Genomic DNA, 21,331 nt, shown 5'->3' with positions numbered 1-21,331 from the left:
ATTAATACACAAAATATAAGCAGCATTCATGCAGCCTGCAGTTTTCTCTGCTGCCTCTGAGGGCTGTTTTTTAAGCGATGCTGCCACCATGCGTCAGTCAGGAATCTGTGTCACACATCATTCAACGTGCAAAGACACAGCAGGACCTGAAATTAAAATCATCAGGTCACAGAGTGATTTCAGTGAAAAATAGTTTGTTTTTTTTTTAAATGTCATAATGGAAACTAAAAACACCAAGACAGACGATATTAAAGTTAAACAGTAGAACAGTGCTAATCTCAGTTTTTATTTCTCTGGCTGTTATTTAAGTAGATTTTAGATTAATTTTTTCTTTGTAGCCCCCCTCACCTCGAAAAAGACAAAAGACACAAACTCTTTATTACATTTTTTTATTTAGGTCCCAAAAAACCATCATAATAACATTATATCAATAATATTAATACAGAAATTGAAAAAAGGAGGAAAAAAAATAAAATAGCTTTTCTGTCCACAGCCTCATTCTCGGGGGAGTCAGGAGGGGATTTGCTCCTCCAGAAAAACTGTAAAGTCTGTTTTTGGGGGGGGAGGGAAGGGGGGTAAAAAGTGAACTGGGCGTGGCTTCAAGCTTGGGCGCGCTGTCCGTCATTCTGCTGTGCACCAATCAGGAATGTCGAGGTGAGGCAGGGGGTGGTTGACGAGGTAAAGAGCCGAGTTTCAGTCTACTGCTGCGACATCTGACGGAGGAGAAGAAGAAGAAGACGGCTGTTTTCAAGCAGCTCTTAAAAGTGGAATTTTTTTTACCTGAGCATTCTACATTTGTGTTACTCATGTTGTGGGGACATGAATGTGTTTATACATCATTGTCATATTGTTGGAAAACATCTCCCTCTTGGAAACAAATCAATAAGATGAAGCCTTTATTCTGAACATATACATCACAGTACATTAAATTTTATTTTTCTACAGCTTGTTAGGAGTCAGAAAGCAGTGCGAGCCATGATACGGTGCCTCTGGAGAAGACGGGGTTAATGGTCTCGCTCATGGGCCCAATAGAGGCGGAGTGGTGTGCTAACCCTCACCTCCAACTTTCTGATCAGTCACCCAGAGTCTTAACCTAAAGGCACCAATGCCGCTGACGTATCTCAGCATCAGCACTCAGTTAAGTTTCAGAATATCGCTTAATTCATACAACTGCATTGAATATACGGCGGTGCAGTGTAGCCACTTAGCTTCAAGTTGCAGCAGCGCAGAGCACATTAACTGTAATTGCTTGGTAGTAATGTGGATACATGTGTTCAAATGGCAAATTGATTTGCACTAATGTAATGCTTCTGCAAAACAAACCATATTGTGTGACAAGCTGTATAAAGGGTTGATCCAAATGTTTTGAGGGTGTTTGCGGCAAACAGAGCATGTCTTTTCAGCGCGACTTCCTCCAGTGTCCCCAAGACAAAGTTTAAGTTCAAGGTTTGTCCTTTTGATACAGTTTAGGAGATTTAGCTCATGGCTAATGGTGCTCGATATGATTAAAGAACAGGACTTCCAGTGAGCGTTACAAGTGTTGCAGGAGCACTGGGAGCAGAGGATCCCTGCACAAGGAGACTACTTCAACAGGGATGGATGTCAAATTTAAATCAGCTGTGACTTTTGATTCTTAAGGCACATTGTTTGAACCTTTTTGATCAACTCTTATATCTTGTTTGCTTTCTGCCTATGCATGTTGTTTTCTGGTCCAATTCATATATAGACTCGATCAATTATTAGGTCCAACTCTAAGATGATCAGTTTAATTTCAGCCATTGTGATTGTCGTATACAAAGAAACTCAACGCAGTGCTTAGAAACACTGCTGCTAACTAGCAACCAGTGCAAAAAGTCTAAATGCTCCCAACAGTGGTTCACAGGAGTATAATTAAGTCTAATTCTGCAGGAAACTGATGTGAGTCAGGGTAATGATCTCCGATGTGTGCTACCTGTTGTGTCTGTGCCTGTGTGTCGGGTCCTCGGCTTGCCAGGCGGCTCAGGATGTTCCTCTCAGACATCTGGAGTCGCACGGCAACCGGCGGTATCCGGGCGATGGTTGCCGGGAGGCGGGTGACATCTGCCTTCATGTCACTCAGCAGCTCCTCCAACTGCTTCAGCACTGACAGAGAGAGAGAGTAATAAGGACCTTTAGTTTTTTCCTCACTGTACGTTACAGTAGTTCAGAGTCATTTTACATCACAATTTGAATTCTGAAGATGATTTTTTATCAACTCAAATCCATACTCTTTTCTGCAGTGGGGGTGATCGATAACCCAGAAACATTCTGAGAACTGCTTTATGAAGCACTGTACATGCATTAAACTAAAGAACAAAGAAATTAGTGAATAATTGATAAGTAATAAATGACTGGCAGCACCAGGAAACAAACAACAAAGCAAAAAAGATGAGCTGTTACTCAAGTCCAACATCTTGTGCTGCAATTTACCTGTTTGCAACACCATGAAGTCCTTGTTAAGCACATTTATTTGAATTGAGTAAAGTATCTCCAAGCACTCTGAAAGCATCATGGATACTAAATCATGAGGTTATAACCATTCTGGTTGTTTGTTTGTTTTTTTAAATACTTAACAACCGGTTCAGCTGATCTATTCCGTGCCGACAGAGGGTCGATCATTGGTCACTACCTTTGTGCAGGACGGCGTTGGCCGGTTTGTTGCCCGACATGGACTCTTTGCTGAGGTGCTGGTGGGATTCGGCCAGACACTCGACCTCGCTGAAGCGGGTGTTGAGGGCCATGGAAGGGTGGGAAGGGTCCTCCGACATGTTGAGGTAGGCGGCACGACGCAGCTGCTCCTCGATCACAAGTGCCTGTTCCAACAGCTGGAGTGGAGAGAAAAACACATGTCAACACTCTGAGGTTCTTCTGACATCTTTCTCTTTGGCAGTTTGTTGTGCAACAGATATTTTAAAGAACACTGGTTCTGTGCAAGTTTACAAACTTTTTTTTTTTTAGCAGACTAAAGTGTCTAAAATGTACCTTGCTAAGCAATTCTAAGCAATGCCAACTGCTTCCCTGTATTTTACACAAAAACACAGACTCATCTATTTATTTTTTACTGAGATTACTACCAACAGATGTTTGGAGGAAGACCTTACGGCACAGCAGAAATTCCACAATGTATTCACACATAGTTTACAGAGCATCTGTGTTATTCTGAATCAAACTTTTAAGCCACAACACATCCAAAAATGCTTACAGCTGCAGTCAGCTTACAAAAGCAAAAACAAACTCAAAAATACAAATTAGACGTTAATGATGCAGCTTTATCGCTCTGCAAAACTAAAATTACACGTTGTCCAACTAAAATGTTTGTGGCAGTGCTATAGACTACTTTTAAATTCCAACAACCTTATAAAGTCCACCTTTTTGCTACAAAATGAGAATATATTCCTTGAAGAATGGCTATAAAATATATTAGAAATGATCAGAAAAAGGAGAGCTGCAACACAAAAGGGATTTAACATTAACTTTCCAATGTGGTTAATGTTAAATCCGTTGTTTAACTAACGACCAGTTACACCTTATTTATCTAATAATTGTTCTGTCTGGACCATTTACATTCATACCTTGAATCTTCTGGCGAGGAACTTGTTCTTGATTTCCAGGAAGTTGCCTCTGTTCATCTCTCCTTTAAAAGGCTCGTTGAGGATGGCGAACTTCACATCGTTCTGGATGTCCTGCCAGCGGGCGTAACCGTGTCTGAAGGAAGCAGCGGTCAAGGGGAACAACTTATTCGAATCAATTCACTGCTACATCCTTTGAGGAAAACAAGCCAAATGAACCAATCAATCAGGTGGGAAAAGGATACTGTATGATGCCAGCCAGCAGCCAGTAGTCATGGCGACGGTGCCAGATCTCATTGGTTTTCTTGGTAACCGTGGCAGCACGCTCCTCGTTCTGCCACAAAGAGTGGAGCTCTGAGGGAGAGGTGAAATCAGTCAGTGATAAAACGAACCTTAAAAGCTGGTTTGTGTTTCTGTCTGTGTGGGCAGGTGTTACTACCTGTGAATCCACCGTCAGCGATGTTAAACATGAACCGGGTCTTGGCCTTCTTCTTTTCCTCGCTGGGTCCGCTCGCTGTGGCAGCAGCGGCTGGTGCCGCACTCTCCTTGCTGCTGTCTCCATTCTGCAGTTTGGTCGCCTCCTCTGGCTTCTGAACCTCCTTCTCCTCCTTCAGATCTGCAGGACAGAGAGTAGCAGCGATTAACATCGGAACAACAACAGACCTCAGGAGAGAGTTGGCTGAGATATACAGTGTGAAAACACTAAGGAAGAAAAGGTTTGGGTACCTTTCTTTTCATCTGCAGGAGGAGTGGTGTCCATTTTCTCTGTCTTGTCTTCCTTCTTTTCTTCTGCTGCATCACAGAAATAACAAATATTAAAGAGGACATAAAGACAACCAGAGCTTTAGAGATCATAACAGACATTTACACCGATACATTTTTCACTGTAGGCGAGGGTTTTAGCAAAATTTCAGAAATAACCTCTTTTCGATTTATTCTTCCTGTCTCAGTTAAAAATGTGCCAATTGTTATTCGCTCCAACCAGATTCTGTAAAAAATAATGTGCTCCTTGACACAACTGTGACGCCATGACTGGCTCAACAATGACCAACAGTCATGAAACAAAAATTCAAAGAGTTCAGGTGAACTGCAGGCTGTGTTCACACAGAACAGAGAGGAGGCAAGTGTGGATTTTTTATTTATTTATTTTAAGTATTCAAGGAAACTCAACTCTTTTTCTTATTCATGATTAATAGCAATATAACTGTCATCCTGCACAGAAGACATGTTTGGGTTATGTCTTCTTTTACCAATGGTTGTGCTGTTTCCATTTATATTACAGTGAAAAATGAGCCCGTAGTGAGTAAAAATGTGACAGAAGAAAAAGAAACCACTTGTCCAGAAGGATTAAAATGTAACAAACTGTCCTTGTAATAATGCTGACTCATTGACAGAGTGTGAGCTTATTGTGTGCATGAAAAGTCGAAGGCTCAAGTTGACAGCTTTTCAATTATTGCAGCGCCTCTTGTGATGACCTTGTGCTTTCATATTCTACAGAATTGACTGTGCCTTTGAGGATAAAATCAAAACAAACCAAGTTTCCTCTCGAGTGATGCACACCATCCAAGAGGGAATTAATTTGGTATTTGTAAAAATTAAAAAAGAAAAAATACAAACAAGAAACAACACTGTAAACAGGAGGAATAGTGATTCATCAGCTTTACCTTTGACTTCTGGGTCCTCAGGTTTGACCTCTGACCCCTCAGTCTTTGCCTCTGAGGGCGACTTAGTTTCTTCTGCTGCCTCTTCACTCTTCTTCTCTGCCTCTCCCTCAGTCTCCTTCTCGCCTTCCTTCTCTTTGACTGCTTCTGCTTCGCCGTTGCTTGGTTTGTCCGTCTCCATCGGCTCCTCCCCGTTCTTCTTTTCCTGCTCCTCTGTCGGACTCTTCTCGTCGTCATCTGGGATGGCGATTACCTGTTTGGAGATGAGGAGGAACATTTGTCTCTCTTCTCATTCTAAAGATACAATTGTTATTCATGTTGCTTTAACGCACTGAATCTTTACCTCGCTGGATTTTACCGGCTCTTTGCCATTCTTCTCTGCCTCGCCTTCTTTCTTCACCTCCTTCTCTCCGTCCTTTGCTGCCTCGTCATTCTTTGAGGAGTCATCAACTGTAAACACATTCATTCATTCATTAAATAGTTTTTCTATGGGCTTAAATGGGACATTTTACCATAAACACATGATTTGTAGTAACCAACTCGGAAATAATGTGTGCTTGTTTGTTTAACTAAATAAGAAGTTGTGTGTGCTACCTGGAGCGGGTGTGTTGGGTTGTGTGTCGGCGGGGGTGCCGGTGGACGGGGTTTTTCCTGGAGAGTCAGGCTGAGCTGCAGCCCTCTTGTTTTCCTCCAACTCGGCCATCCAGGGCATTGACCACTGACCGTTCACGTGCTCGAACTCCTGAACCTGGAAAGCACAGCATTGATTTCATGCAGTTTAATATCACTGCTCATCTGGAGAACGGAGCCAAACCAAACACTGCGACACCACACTATAGTTCCAAATGTTTATTTTCTTCTGTAATATTTTTCCGTTTAATTAACTGCTGTGTAATGTCAACAAATGAAGAACATCCTCAATGTTCTAGCCGCTTCTTCAATTCAGTTTTTTTTTTTTTTTTTAAACACAGCAGTGAATTACTGTAAATCGCTGTTTCTAAACGGTTCATCGGAACTTTCTAAAGACCATTTTAAGACCAGGTTACTTGAACTCCTGTTTCATAACCACAAAATCCAAACTATGACTGAAAACCAGCAGGGACAACATGAAAAAGCGTTATCTATCATAAAGTCACATTTTCAGCACATCCCTGCTGCATGACATTAATCCTCTGAACCCTTCAAACCCACCAGCTCGTCAGACAGGCATGTTATCTTTAAAGGAAAAAAAACAAACAAAAAAAAAAAACAGCAAAATGTCACCTATTTATCAGCCAGAAACTAAAATCTGTAGGAATCATTAGATTTTCAACTTCTAAAAAGCCCTTAACATATGTATGCTGTTCCATCAGGCAAGCCTAACCAAGCTAAAAATCATGACATTTTCTTAAAAATCACTTTATTATACTCATCTCATGTAAAGATTGGCTAGTTTAAAGCAGATTCTGTAAAAGACAAAAAAAAATCTGCCATAACAAAAAGTTTTAGACTGTCCAGAGGGTTAATGCGACCTAGACAAGCGGACAGGACAAACCCGGTAAAAATGGTTATGTCATTTCTGAGCTACCGTTTGCTGACTTTTTACAGCAGGTTCTCCATAAAAGAGATTCCGCAGCATAACACACTGTCACAACAATAAGACTTTTAGTGCAGAGGTGCGTAATTTTTCCTGACACCCTGTGATCACAGAGAGACAACTTTTATAACATTACTGCCTGAACCAAAAGAGAGATGAGATTTAGGACTAAATGTTAATACTTCAACCCTCTGAACTAAAAAACCTGCCAGCTGGTTTGAAAGTCATGTTAAATTAGTTAAGCTGAGTTAAGACAAATGAAGAGGAAAACGGAAGTTTCTTCTTACCTTTTTGCGAATAAGGGACATAACACCGATGCGGGTGAGGACGTGTTGCCGTGACAACCCTTCTCTGGGGACACCGTCAGCAAAGGTCTCGGCCCCGTCGGCTCCAGGCTCACACAGGTGACGCATAAACAGAGAGACGTAGGCTCTGAGAGGTAGAAGAAGTACAAAATAAAAAGTTAATTTCATACAATATCGGAGAAACAATATGATGCAACATGAAAATGACTGAACTGTGATTTTTCTTTCATGGAGTGGGAATAGTGAGCTTTGTTGGAGGGCTGATGGTCATAATATTGTGCAAAAAAGAGAAAACAATTGAGTAACCGTATTTGAAAACTTCACTTAGTGTAAACAGTTTAAATCACAGGAGTAGCAGCGATTCTTACTTGAACTCTTTCTCAGACTTCCCTCGCAGGTCTCGAACCAGCCACTGGGTGGTGAAGGCATCTTGAGGAGGCATGCCATAACGCATCACGGCGTTCAGGAAGGCCTTCCTCTGCCGGGAGTTGAAACCCAACACCTAGGAAACAGCAGGAGATAAAACTTCAGTGTTCACATGCAGAACATGCAGTCAAGCCTCAGGGGGAAAGGTTACCACCCTTCACAGTTGTAGAAACACACAATAAAAACACTTTATATGTCTATAAACTGTCAATCTGTCTGCGGATCAATACTGATGTCAGTATGAGTCCTGGATATCCGATGCAGATCTTTAACAGAGGGATACCAAACGGGCCCAGACAAGAGCTGAACTGCTCACCTCGATGTTGCCTCCCACCCTGGCCAGCAGGGGGGGCAGCGGCTTGTCTTTGTCATTCCTCAGGCCCTTCCTGTTCGGCCTGCGAGAGTTGGCTGCCAAGAAGAAACAGCTGTTGTGAGTCTATGCTGTGTGCAAAGTCCTGCTTAAAGCTTATTATATTACATGCTTTAAATGCATTTTTTCTTTGTTGGCTGTTTTTAGGGTTTTTGAGCATCAAGAGAAACCTAAATGTTGTCATTATATCCTGTAATAATCAAGATAACACATTTCTGAAAGACAAACACTGGACTACAAATGATTTAGGGTTCAGACTGGAGGTTCAGTTGGTGTAAATGGAAATCGAAGGCTTCCAATTCAAAACCAATTCATGTTTTATAAATCAATAACATCCTACAGGCATTGCGCACATCTTCAGCATCAGCTCAACAAACACAAATATCGATTTTTACCTTCTGTTCTTTCGTCAAAGTCCTCGTCTCCCTCCTCTGAAGCCACGGAGTAATCTGACTGGCCGTCCGACTGGTCGTCCTGCCAATCAGCTTTAAGACAAACACAAGAGAAAGATTTTACAGGACTTCAGTGAGCTGTCATTCTCTTTTTATATGTAAAGAAACACAGCTAATGTGTCATGAACTGTAACTACAGTCTGGTATTACAGAACATACGTGCACTTATGGTTGGTCCAACATTTTCCTCCTTTTTGCTAAATGCTGAGATCATGGAAGTTCTGTGCTAGGCATTGTGGGTAATGTACTTGCACAAATTTGTTGGTGACATCCACCTGACCTTCATGGAATAGTTGAGGGCGGCTAAACAACTCTGTATCATGTTTTTGTATTACTCCAAGCACCAAACAGTAAAAGCTAAGTAAACTCACCATCAAAATTCAAAGTTAAGTACTCTCTCTAAAGTCTCTTTTTGTAATTTTATACTTTTTAAAATAATAATAAATATGATACTATGAGTCTCTGTGACTTATTGCCACAATAACTGCATTCTACTGAAAATCAGTGATTAGAAGGACTTCGCTGGGATCAATATGACAAAAATTTTGGGACTTTTCAGCTGAACTGCAGGCTGTGTTTACAGAGAGGAGATTGACAAGGATGCAAACAAATTAAAAATATTACCAGTTAAATATCCATAAGCTGTTTCGAGTACAGATGGTTAATACCTTTGGATCATATTGCTCCTAAATACACTCATAAAGCTCGAAACTCAAAAATAAAATGAACTTAACTGAATCAATCTTTTTGGAGGACAAGTAACAGTTTAGATCTGTAAATTCAATGAAAAACTGTCTTTAGTGGTAGCCCTGATTACAGTAGATCAACTAGGGATTCACCAATTAACCAAGTACAATAATTAACTGACAGAAAGTCACCTGTGATTTCACCTAGTTATGAAGGTTAGTTAGTTTTCTGAAACACTGTAACCAACAACTACACGCAGTGACAGAACTAATCATTTTAAGCCCATGTCATCTCCACCTGCAGGAGGAGCTAAGCTGTAGTTCCCCCAAGTTGTGGTCAGCATTGCTGTGTGAAAACTCACACAAACCTTTAAAGTGTCTGAGAGCCAGTTCTTTTCGACTTCCATTGTGCAGCTATTATCTGCCATCAAACCTCGTACATTTTGAGCCTAGATGCAACTGTGCTGAGTTTAGTTTATTGTATTTAGATCATTCTCGTCAAGCTGCTTGTGTTTTAGGACACAAAATACTGATGATTTTAAGAACTTTCACGCAATTTGCTGAATAATATTTTCACAAACATTTATTTTTTTCTCCCTTAAAGTAAGATATCAAAAGAAATATCAGTATTGTTCCAGATTATTAGCACTGACAACTGATCATTTAAAACAATGCCCCACTCAAACACAACCCCATGATTGAAGCATTATGAGAAGCCTTAACTTAAGCTTGAGTAGTACTTTCATAGCTCCCATAGATAAATTCCTGAAATGTGAATGTCTCAAACTCTGACTGATTGCACTTTAGGTTAAGAACTCCTTCAAAAAACCCAGAAGCGCTGAAAAAATAGAAATAATCTCGTACCTCTGTCTTCTTGTGAGCCGTCATTGTAGTTGACCTGCTTGCGGATACGTTTGCCTTTTCCCAGGTTTCGGGCCAGATCCTCCTGCTGCTGCTCGTAATGGTGACGCAGCAGCTTCTCCCAGTAGTCTGGATCCACACTTTCCTCCTGCTTGATAATCTCCCGCTGCACCTCCTCTTCCTGAGCGACGGGGTGAAGATGGAAAAACAAGTTGAGAAAAAGAACACGGCTATGTGGATGAAATGTCATATTGCATCCATGTCAGCAGGTGCTCACCTCCTCCTCCTCGTCTTTGACCACATATTGAGCCACTTTGAAGGAGCTCAGGTATTCGTTCATGCTCTGCAGCTCCGTGTCGTCTGTGGCGTCCTGGTTCCTGTCCAGCAATCGGTCAATGGCCTTGTCGTCGTAGTGAATGATGCTGCTGTCCTCCTCTTTGTTCTCCCCTGAAGACAAACATGAGCTGATGTAACTCACTTTGCCCCCTCCAATTCATCAGTCCATGTATATCTGCACTTTAATCCATCCTCACCTTCTCCCTCGTCCTTGAAGAGCTCCTCTGTTCCAAACTTGAGGATGTCGTCCAGTTCCTGTTTGGACATGGAGCCGGTCTTGGATCCGAGACCAGGTCGGACCACCAGGTGAGTCAGCATCATCTTTTTCTTGGCAACCTGGACAGAGAGGCAGCGAGGAAGGAAAGATGAAGGAAGCACAGATGAAAATTGTGTTACTACAAAATGTTATATTCTAACCCTCTGAACCCCTAAATCTGCTGGCAGGTTTAAAAGGCATGATACTACAAAAAAAAAAAAGTATCACATTACACCATTTATCATCAAGAAACTGAAAATAGAAATAATAATTCAGATTTGTAACTTTCTGACTGTCTTATCACTTACCATGTCTGACTTTGATGTCATCTGAAAATGTACTGCATCTAAGCTTAAAATAGTGATACTTCATCAAAATCACTTTTTCTACATGCCTCATTTAAAAAGTCACCAGACTTTGCCAAAGATAAATTGTTTGCTCGAACCAGATTCTGTAAAAAACTAACAATTTTTTGCGCCTTGTTGCAACTGTGATGCCAGGACCACTCAGGTTTTGTACCAGTTGCACGGCAATATTGTTATGTTTCAAAATTTAGTTCAAAGCTTCAGTTCAAATCTTCTTAAATCTTCTTATCTACTCATTTGTAAGGCAATACTTGCTAACTGCCAAAGCCTAAAGACATTCAAAAGTCCTTAAATTTTGTGTGCTACACCTGTCGCGTTTACCTGTGTAATCCTCTCTTCCACTGATGCCTTTGTAACGAAGCGATAAATCATCACTTTCTTGTTTTGACCGATACGATGAGCTCTGCTGAAAGCCTGAACACAAAGAGGAAACAAAGATGCACATTTCAATAAAGGAAAGAAGCAGTTTTAACTAATTTACAATGTGAAATTAAAGGGTGACCGTGCTGTACCTGGATATCATTGTGAGGATTCCAGTCTGAGTCGTAGATGATGACGGTGTCGGCGGTGGCCAGGTTGATACCCAAACCTCCTGCCCTCGTCGACAGCAGGAAGGCAAACTGCTGGGCGCCAGGAGCTGAGGGACGAAGATGGTGAAGACTCAGAAAAAGCTCAAAAAAGAAAAGTCTGTAAAAGAATGTGAGCTGATGTGTAGAGAAGAGTAACAAGAAACTCAATAAAAAGTGAAGTAAAGATTACAGAAGAATGACAAAAGGGGAAAGGGGTAGATTGTAGTTTGTGTTTTCAGTCTCACCATTGAAACGATCAATAGCTTCCTGTCTCATCCCTCCTGTGATTCCTCCGTCAATCCTCTCGTATTTGTAGCCCTCATTCTCCAGGAAGTCCTCCAGCAAGTCCAACATCTTGGTCATCTGAAAAATAAAGAAAAGAAAGTTTGTTAATGTATTTTTACAGATGATCAAGCAAAAGTAGCTTTAGCATCAGAGTGTTTATGAAGCATCTCATACCTGGGAGAAAACGAGCACTCTGTGTCCCCCCTCCTTCAGCTTCCTCATCATCTTCTGCAGTAACAGCAGTTTCCCAGCAGCCTTTGTGAGAGCGGCTCCGTCGTACATCCCATTGGGCATCTTTGGAGCTTCCTGTTTGAAACGACCAATCAAATGGCAAGGTTTTGTAAACTCTGAAATGACTGCAGACAAATTTTGTCAACGGTAGATCTAAAAAGAATATTTAGACATATCTTTTCTAAAATGAAAACTGACTCCAGTTAAATCACATACAGTAAACACCCTTGTTTGATGAATATTTACCAGAGTGGAAATCTAACACATCCTTAAATCATGGTCATTTCTTTAGTGTCCTGTCAAAATTTTTCCTGACAAATTAAATTAGATCTTTTTCTGTATTACAAAATGAATCAGCTGATGGCCTCTCGCTGGCATTTGGGTCGTACCATTGCAGCTGCAGGGAAGAGGTAGGGGTGGTTGCAGCATTTCTTAAGATCCATGACGACGTTGAGCAAAGAAACCTGATTTCCGCCTCCTTTGGTGTTCAGGGCCTCAAAGTTTTTCGTCAGGATGAATTTGTAGTATTTCCTGCAACGATACAAATATTTAGCCTCAGCGTTTTCCCATACTAGACTCTCACAAGGATCAGTATCATCTACATAGACCCGTGTAGTGCTCCTTCTGCCCTCTTGACTCACTTCTGCATTGGACTGAGCTCTACCCTGACAATGAGCTCGGTCTTGGAGGGCATGTGCTTGAAGACGTCGGCCTTCAGCCTCCTGAGCATGTGTGGACCCAGCATGTCGTGTAGCTTCTTAATCTGGTCCTCCTTAGCGATGTCGGCAAACTCCTCCAGAAAGACCTCCAACTTGCTGCAGATGGAGACACAGACAAGTAAGTTACCGTGCAGTGGGATTTTATTTTATTATGACTTTAAGTACAGAATGCAGCTGCTGTGAATGTTTCTTTTTTGTGTCACCTGTCTTATGTGGACTCTCTGTTCCTTAGTGCTGAATTTATTACTTCATAATAAATTGCTTCTGTTCTAGTAGCCTGTCCTGGCATTTTATGACTGAACAGTACCAGCCACAGTATTTTTCACAGTCAGTTTAATGCAGCATCATTATAGTTTTCGGTGGCTACAGCTAAAACGACCGACATTATATTATAAAAGGGTCACAACATACAATCTTGGGGTTCATGAGAAGTTGAAAAGAATGGAGTAACACAAAGCACATTTCTGCAACACAAACCTACGGCGTTTTGCTTTTTTGCTTAAGTCGCTGGGCAAGTTAAACCCTGCAAGACTTACAACGCTTAAATAAAAAACTGAGATGAAATAGATGTGCAACCTGTATAATAGTTGTTTTAAGGGTTCACAACAAAAAAAAGGTTGAAGAAAATTCTGCTTTACAAGAAAAGAAGATGATGTTTATGTATCCATGTCCAACAAGGATTTTGTATGTTGAAAATATTAGTTTCATGAAAGTTTTCAAACTAATCTATAATCCTATGAGCTCTATGAGGCTATTTTCAGGATAATTTCACCGCTTCTAGCCAGCCATGACTTACCTGAATCTTTCAGGTGTGAGGAAGTTGAGCAAGTGGAAAAGCTCCTCCAGGTTGTTCTGTAGTGGAGTTCCAGTCAGCAGCAGTTTGTGCTGCAGAGGATAGTTGTTCAACACCCTGAAAAACTAAAGCAGAGGACACAAAGAACAACATGTTTACATCTTATTGTCCAGTGTGACTTGAAAAACAGTTGCACATATTTACTGCAGTTTTAATACAGTAGTTTACAAGAAATAACCTTGTAGACAAACAGAGAAATGATTGAGATAATAAAGCTTATGATTCAATCATGTAATAAAGCATTAGGTGGGTTTTTATAGTTAAATACATTTATTGCCTGTTTCATTCATACAACAGCACAGAAAGATTGCATGGTGGGTGGTTTGAAAATTTCTGTGTCTGCTATTCTAAAGCATTGGCATGTGAGTTGGTATACCTTGGACTGGTTGTTTTTCAGCCTGTGTGCCTCGTCCACCACCAGACAAGCCCAGTCTATGGAGCCCAGGATGGCCATGTCGATTGTGATCAGCTCGTAGGACGTCAGCAGAACGTGGAATTTGATGGACGAATCTTTCTGTCAGAGGGAATCGACACCAAAGACCTTTAAGTCTCGCTTCGACCTAAATGTTCTCGCATATATACAGAACTTCCTGACATTTCCATTCCCGCCTTCTTTAACCATTGCGTCCTCTCACCTTCATCCTGGAGGCCTTCTTCCCTCCTCGGATGGCATTATCCTCAAAGGAGAACTCATTTTCTCTGATGACAGCTCTGCTGTCCTTGTCTCCAACATACGTCACCACATACATGTCGGGTGCCCACATCTCAAATTCTCTCTCCCAGTTGATGATGGTGGACAGCGGGGCACTGACCAGGAACGGCCCTTTGGAGTGACCCTGAAGTGAAGAGAGGAAATCAGTATGACATGTCCTACACCTGGAAAAATGTTGGAAATGATGATTGGAGGTTTCTCAATTTTTGTAAAGTAAATGATCATAGAATTTCAGCCTTTTTTTTAAAAAAAAAAAAAGAGGTTATATGATCTAAAACATAACTGTGCCACACAGCACAGAAGACATTTTGAGTTCACATTGCAATAAAAATTGAAGCCACAGGGGGTAAAAAAGCGGCAACATCAGAAAACGGCCAGAAAGTGGTTGGAGTTCAGCACTAAACAAATTTAAAACACGTATAAAGGTCAACACAAACGGAGACGCTGGTAAATCCTGACTTGAAAACATAAAAATATGGGGCGTAAAAAGTTAAAAATTACTACACTAAGTTGGAGGAGCTCTTGTGGCTCTGGCAGGAAGTGTATTCTGGCCTCCCACCTTTAGGTGGCAGCAGCTGCACATATGAGAAGTGTCTGAATGTTTACTGTCTGGGATCCAACTTAATGTCGTCAGATTTCACCTGACTTATACAAAATGGCTGGATGGCTCCTGACCAATAGGATGACAGCCACCTGCAGCCACACACAAAAAAAAGTTTCAACAACAGCTGTGAGCTAATGACTGGATAAAAAAGGTCAAATTAACTAATTTTAAACTGAATATAAAATTAATTTAATTTAATTAAGATCACAACAAGGACAAACTTTAAATTCCTAATTCAAGTCTCCATTATGTGTTGAGTTCATGTAAAAGCTCAGATTTCCAACAAACCGGTTAAGAATAAGCACTTCCATGGCTTTATTCCACCAAACCAGTGTATACAGTTTCATTGTGTTTGGCCCCTGAGGGAGTGTAACACATCTTCACAACAGACACACTCAACACAGCATCTCGCAGCTATGCACCTCTTTATACAGTGAGTAGAGGAAGACGGCGGTCTGGACCGTCTTTCCCAAACCCATCTCGTCGGCCAAGATGGTGTCGGTGCCCTGAGCCCAGGAGAACCGGAGCCAGTTGAGTCCCTCCAGCTGGTAGGGATGCAGCGTCCCCCCAGTGCTGTCCAAGTACTCAGGCTGACGCTCAAACTTTATTGTCGGCTAGAAACAGAAACACAGAGTTAAACAAAGACAGATCAACCTGAAGTAACTTATAAAGCAACTTTGTTTATAAAAAAAAAAAGGGAAAATCTGAACATCTAACTTTTCAGCAGGGATTTCAAAGTCAAAATAATCCAAAGTTCAGCAAAGGCAACAGAACTGCATCGATGTCGGTCTTAAAAGTACTTTCATATACTAATAGCTCCTCCCTGACCACATCATTTAAAAAATCTGCTGGAAAAATTAATCCATATTTTCTGTTGTAGGATACTTTCCTATATTGCAGTTAAAAATCCTGTAGTTTTATTCTTGGATTTAATACTGAGTTTAAGGGTCCAGTTAAGCTCTGAAAAATGTTTTAAAGGATGTTTCACACTTTTAAAGCTTATGCATTATTGTTTACATCTTTGATAAATTGTTAAGACAGTGGAACAAAGTGGCAGTTGCTGATTTATTCAGGTTACATATAAAGATTAAGAGTCATCAGTTTTGACTTACATCTATCACTGGGTTCTCAGGAGGTCTGTCCGGCCGCTTCACCCTTCCTTTCACCTTGATCTTCTTCCCAGGTTTGCCCTCCTCTCCCATCATTAGCTCTCTGAAACAAACAACAGTGTTAGTAAAGCAGTGTGTTTGAGGCTGCACTGGCTGTTAACACTGTTGAGCTGAACTCGTCTCACCTGTGGTTCCAATACTGCACTTTGTAGGGGTCAAACTCAGGTACGTCCATGTCCTCGGCCTCCCAGGTGGCCTGGTCGTACGGCAGCTCTCTCCACTTGATCAGGTAGTGGACGTTATTCTTCCTGTCCACACTGGAAAACATGGCAAAGAGAGAGAATGGGGAAATTTCACTTTCATTTTCAGGCTTGGTAGATGATTCACTCTGGAACAGTAAGCCTGAGACAAACATGTAAAATAGTACAAAAAAAACGTCCAACAGGACTTCTGTTGAACTGTAACGGAATTTGGATAAAAGCATGTGCTAAAATTTATGTCTTGTTTAAACCTCTGAACTCCAAAAACTGCCAGTGAGTTGACAGGCATGAATCACCAAAATTGGAGCATTTGTCATAGCCAGAAACTGCAAAAACAGAAAGAACTGTCAGAGATTGAATGTTCCTTGAACTACTAATCTAGTAATGTGCTATTTGGTTAGATTTAGATTTATTGTTAATCAAAATCCCAAAATTCATTTAAGAATTCACCAAAAATAAAACAATTGGTCAAACAGGGTCTGTAAAAAACTAAAAATATGATGGAACAGAGAAGACCCAACTAAAAAATAAAAATACTTACTATAATATATAAATAGTCAAATATCCAGAGCATGTGGAGCCACTATTTTTCCAGTATTGGTATGTCAGTGAGCAATTGACAAAACATTTTTTAATTTCTATAAAGAAGTTTATATCGCAGTGAAAAATGAACCCACAGTGAGTAGAAATTTAAAAAAAACAACCAAAAAAATAAAAAATTCCTGCATTGTCGTAACTCAAAATGGAACCGCTTGCCGATATGTAAGAAACATTTGTTAGAAAGATGTAATTAAAAACAAGTTTATGTAACTTAATGACAGATGGGTCCCACAGGAAAGACATGACACTGCAAAAAACTGGCCAGGTGTGGTAAAGGGTTCCTGTAACAGGCCAAGCTCGAGAGACTATCCTTGCAAAATAAAAGGTTAAATAACTACTACATTTAAAGGAGGGACAGAAAATTCAGGTTGAGTGGAGTTTTACCTTGTGAGAACATCTCATAAGCAGGAGTTTAATTATCATGACAACAGACATTTTTCATACTAAAAAAATCTTTTTTTACTCTGATAAAGATCATGCGGCATGTTTATTTTTATTGGGGTTCTGCTTTATTTTTCATAAAATACAGGACTTGATGCAGTATTTTAATTAAAAATACATTCTCCCTTAGCATGTAAAGTTGTCTGTGCTGACCTGTGGTTGAGGATGCGGTGGATCATCAGCCACTCCATCTTGATTCCAAAGCGGAGGTATTTCTCCTCCAGCTGAGCATACATGGGGTCCTTGTTCTTCCTCTTTACGCTCTTGTCCTCCTCTCCGTCGCCAAAGTCGATGGGCGGTGGCTCATCCATGTCGTTCTTCCTCTGGTAGTTCCTGAACATCACCTGGCAGTGCAGCTCCAGCTACGCGGGACAATGAAGGAAAAGGCTTAAGGAGGATATTTGCAGGAGAGCAGACAGTTTTTCAGGTTTGTCTATGAGCTGTACACACCTGGAGCTCTGTGACCCAGGAGCAGTGCCAGTACGACATGTTGGACCATTTGGCGAAGAACTCCCTCTCGGGGCGCCCGGCCAGCGGGGCGGGGTCGGGGGCATCGGGCGCGAGGTCTGGAGGGCGGGGCACCGGTGTGGGAGGAGGAGGGTCTCCCCATCGCCAGGTCAAGATCTTCTGAACCTTCCCTTTCATGGGTGGACACTGGAGGGGAGGCAGAGAGGGTAAATTATTAGTTTATTGTTTTATTCCCACTTAATCTCTCAAGTATCTCAATGGCCTGGGCCCACAGCATAAAGGACCAAACAAGGTTTGGGAGTTTAGTTATTTTGCTGGCCGCTGCTGGAACAAGCTCCCTGTAGCCATTGCTAAAAGTAAGCTAAGATATATTCCACTGTTTTTCATTAATCAGTTATATTATAAAGTCTGGTTTAAACTGCCAGTACTTTTAAACTTCATCTTCAACATTATGTATTGGTAAATTTTGTCTTTACTGCTGTTTTACTAAGTTGATTTTAATGATTCCATACCATTTGCATGCAATTTATTCAACTTCAACATCGTCTGTATATTTTTCAAATAATTTTTAAAAATCTAAATAATTTAATTTTACTCTGATGTATTTTGTATTTCACCTCTTTTATGTCTATTTTTTTCAATTTTGCCTGTACAATCAGTTTGAATAACCCCATGTATATGATAAGGTGCCATACAAATCAAGCTGCCTGCCTACCAATGTTTTTTTTGATGTCATGAAGTTTAACCACATTAAAGAGAAAATCTGGAAAATTAATAACCAAATCTCAAAAGCTCTAAATCGTTATACTCATCAAAATCATTTTACTGTACATATTCTATCAAAACAAACAATGCCAAAAACTATGTTGCATCTACTCAAACTCAGGAAAAAAACAAAAAAAATGATGCGCTCAGTCAAGCCATGACTGACTGACAAAGACTCAAATTCTTTTAGTGATGAACTGGGCTGAACTGCAGGCTATGCTTTCACAGAGCAGAGGGGAGACAGAGAGGACTTTATATTGCAGCGAAAAATAAGCCCCCAGTGACGAAAACAGTGTGACCAGAATCAATAAACACACAGAAATTGCTTGAGGTTCTGAAGGGTAATCACAGATGAGAAGAAAGAAGGTTGTGGTGATGAGACATGACAAAGCTCCCATCTGGTTGATGATTTTCCCGACCAACTGTATGTCAGAACACTTCAGAATATGTGCATGTGAGTTAAAATAATTAGTAAACAACTATGAGTTTATCAGCTGCTATTTTAAAAATCCATTTTTTTGTCAATTTTCTCAGAAAAACAACCAAAAAATGTGTGGATTTGCTGTAAGTATTAAAAACCTGCAGCAAAAGTCGATATTTATGAGCAGCAGAAATGGTGACACATCATTTTCTGACATTTTAGAGATGAAGCAAAACATTAAGAAAACAATCAGTAGATTATTTGATAATAAAAAATACTGTCATAGCTGCAATGAATTATTTTGATAACTGTGTAATCTGCTGCTAACATTCTTCAGTAATTGTGTGTTAAACACCCCTTTAAATTCAATGAAATAGTTGTAAAGTAATTGTCTGTTAACCAACTGAGAAATGGCCCAATTTTTACAGCTCCAATAATTATTTTCAGCTGCAGCTTTATGTACAAACAATTCTCAAAACTCGATTCTCAAAACAACCTCTAAATTCATCAGATATATATGTAACTCTTGCCAAACATGCACTAAAATATGTGCTAAACGCTATCAGATCTGCTTCATGTTTCTCCTCTGTGGAGTTGGTTGTGGGATGAAACCATAACAGTATTTTTAAACTACTAATCCAGCACAAAAAAAAAAAAAAAAAAAACCTGGATCAGAGAGAAACCTCTACTCCTCTGACAGATCAAACACTGCGTCCATCCCCCCAGCAGTCACCTCATCTGACCCTGGCTGTTGGCCAACTCACCGTGCAGCGGGGGCAGATCCACTCTCCGTTGGGGATCTCGGGGAGCGGTGGGTTGAGGCAGTGGATGTGGTAGGACGAGGGGCACGAGTCGCAGCAGAGCAGCTCTCCTCCGTCTTTACAAACCCTGCAGAACTCCATGTGGTGGTCGTCCTCCTCCATCTCTCCCGCCTCGCCGTTGTCCTCCTCAGCATCTGAGCCTTCTTCCCGGGCTTCCCACTGGATGCCCTCCTTCTCCTGAGACAGAAGTAGTACGAAATGGAAGTTCAGGTTTTATACTTCAAGCTTGTTTGCCCTTCTGTTAAACTTAAAACAAATCTTGATTTGAGGGTTATGATCCATGCTTAACAAGATTTAAAAAAACAAAACAAAAAAAAAAAACATGCTGTAATAACTGCCTTTAAAATGTTTCAATATTGAGACCACCTGCTGACAATGTTGGTATTCTCTACACGGGGTTTCCAGCTTTTGCACCTTCCTTAAAGAAATATTACACTGAAAGTTAAGCTGCATGATATAGCAAATGTTAATCATGATCACAATTTTTGCTTCCCACATTTAAATGAACATGATCAAGGATTTTATATTGCAGCAAATAAGCGGTCAGTGAGGAAAAAATTGAAGTTCTGAGAAGTTAAGTGCCCAAATTGTAGAACAGCCAATGCACTTGGTGTCATTTGACATAACTCCTTTTGTCACTCTTTTTGTAAAAAATCTTGGTCCCACACCTGTCCGAGCTGCCTATCATTCTGGCCCTCACTGTCTTCTGAATATCTGACACGAAGTGTTGGTTTATCCTAAAATAGAGCAAGGTTTGTCTGACAATGTTGTAAACCAAAAGTATTTACATATAATTGTTTCCAGTGGTGGTCTGGAAGGCAGCCTTCACAAGAGGACCAACATAGTGTTGTTTGAATATCAGGTTAAAAGATGTTTTCTATTAAACTGAACATATGGATCAACTTCAAAAAAGTAGATCAGATGACAGCTGAAGTTGCTTTTTCTCCCATGACTTGCCATGGGGAAAAAAAAACTTAAAGGCGGGATATTGCTTTAAGTGGCCAGGACCAGGAAGATACAAGTATGTCTCTTACACAGTGTGGGCAGCTCCAGGTGCCCTCAGGGGCCTTTTCCATGTCGGGGTCCAGGCAGACCATGTGGTACGCTCTGGGACAGGTGTCGCACAGGATGATCTCTCCACCCTGCTGGCAAACCTCACAGTAGTCCTGGTGGTCTGTCTCGTAGCCGTCGCCATCCTCTGCTTCTGATAAAAAGGGCAAAGCAGTTTTAGAAAAACAGCTCTTCCATGTAGAAATACAGGATGTAATACATGCTGTGATCTGGTCTCAGCGTTTACAACACTGCAATGTGTGTTTTGTTGTTTGTGAGAGGAAAACCCACTCAGTGAGTCACCCTTTCCCCTAAGGTATGGATTTTCTCAATAACACCAACAGACTGAAACTCAAGGGTTTCACTGCACAGATAAAAATAGCAACATTGAAAACAGATTCTCAAAGCTAATTTCTTCAGCTTTTGCTAAAACCTCACAACTTTTCATCTAGAGTTAATACAGGGCTTAAGAGACATGTGTATTTACATTCTGCCAGGGCGGCTGCAGCATTTAAGGCTGCATCTGACATGTCTGAAAGAAC

At 40.8% G+C, this 21,331-nt stretch overlaps 1 protein-coding gene across 2 annotated transcripts in view; it reads right to left on the bottom strand.

The window, feature by feature from the left end:
• Nucleotides 1-373: 373 nt before the first annotated feature.
• Nucleotides 374-21,331, bottom strand: part of LOC103356839 (chromodomain-helicase-DNA-binding protein 4-like) — a 32,780-nt gene continuing 11,822 nt past the window's right edge. Inside the window, exons 9-41 of one of the 2 annotated variants that reach the window (XM_008281138.1) lie at nucleotides 20,774-20,943; nucleotides 19,683-19,916; nucleotides 17,715-17,918; nucleotides 17,418-17,626; nucleotides 16,149-16,280; nucleotides 15,967-16,066; nucleotides 15,277-15,468; nucleotides 14,174-14,374; nucleotides 13,915-14,052; nucleotides 13,482-13,603; nucleotides 12,608-12,781; nucleotides 12,356-12,497; nucleotides 11,910-12,041; nucleotides 11,696-11,813; nucleotides 11,394-11,518; nucleotides 11,203-11,295; nucleotides 10,458-10,596; nucleotides 10,202-10,371; nucleotides 9,928-10,105; nucleotides 8,321-8,410; nucleotides 7,872-7,963; nucleotides 7,498-7,631; nucleotides 7,112-7,256; nucleotides 5,843-5,996; nucleotides 5,592-5,698; nucleotides 5,252-5,501; nucleotides 4,314-4,379; nucleotides 4,027-4,203; nucleotides 3,833-3,941; nucleotides 3,591-3,723; nucleotides 2,648-2,843; nucleotides 1,952-2,121; nucleotides 374-713 (exon numbers count right to left, since the gene is read on the bottom strand). In XM_008281138.1, the coding sequence (XP_008279360.1) occupies nucleotides 699-713; nucleotides 1,952-2,121; nucleotides 2,648-2,843; nucleotides 3,591-3,723; nucleotides 3,833-3,941; nucleotides 4,027-4,203; nucleotides 4,314-4,379; nucleotides 5,252-5,501; nucleotides 5,592-5,698; nucleotides 5,843-5,996; nucleotides 7,112-7,256; nucleotides 7,498-7,631; nucleotides 7,872-7,963; nucleotides 8,321-8,410; nucleotides 9,928-10,105; nucleotides 10,202-10,371; nucleotides 10,458-10,596; nucleotides 11,203-11,295; nucleotides 11,394-11,518; nucleotides 11,696-11,813; nucleotides 11,910-12,041; nucleotides 12,356-12,497; nucleotides 12,608-12,781; nucleotides 13,482-13,603; nucleotides 13,915-14,052; nucleotides 14,174-14,374; nucleotides 15,277-15,468; nucleotides 15,967-16,066; nucleotides 16,149-16,280; nucleotides 17,418-17,626; nucleotides 17,715-17,918; nucleotides 19,683-19,916; nucleotides 20,774-20,943 (4,811 nt within the window). In that variant the 3' untranslated portion in view covers nucleotides 374-698. The remainder of the gene's footprint in view (nucleotides 714-1,951; nucleotides 2,122-2,647; nucleotides 2,844-3,590; nucleotides 3,724-3,832; nucleotides 3,942-4,026; nucleotides 4,204-4,313; nucleotides 4,380-5,251; nucleotides 5,502-5,591; nucleotides 5,699-5,842; nucleotides 5,997-7,111; nucleotides 7,257-7,497; nucleotides 7,632-7,871; nucleotides 7,964-8,320; nucleotides 8,411-9,927; nucleotides 10,106-10,201; nucleotides 10,372-10,457; nucleotides 10,597-11,202; nucleotides 11,296-11,393; nucleotides 11,519-11,695; nucleotides 11,814-11,909; nucleotides 12,042-12,355; nucleotides 12,498-12,607; nucleotides 12,782-13,481; nucleotides 13,604-13,914; nucleotides 14,053-14,173; nucleotides 14,375-15,276; nucleotides 15,469-15,966; nucleotides 16,067-16,148; nucleotides 16,281-17,417; nucleotides 17,627-17,714; nucleotides 17,919-19,682; nucleotides 19,917-20,773; nucleotides 20,944-21,331) is intronic. The other variant, XM_008281139.1, reaches the window with a different exon arrangement.

The sequence above is a fragment of the Stegastes partitus genome, unplaced genomic scaffold, assembly GCF_000690725.1.
Source record: "Stegastes partitus isolate 25-593 unplaced genomic scaffold, Stegastes_partitus-1.0.2 Scaffold224, whole genome shotgun sequence".
Lineage (NCBI taxonomy): Eukaryota > Metazoa > Chordata > Actinopteri > Pomacentridae > Stegastes > Stegastes partitus.
The sequence above is the reverse complement of the archived record's forward strand: the minus strand, read 5'-3'. Positions and strand labels throughout refer to the sequence as shown.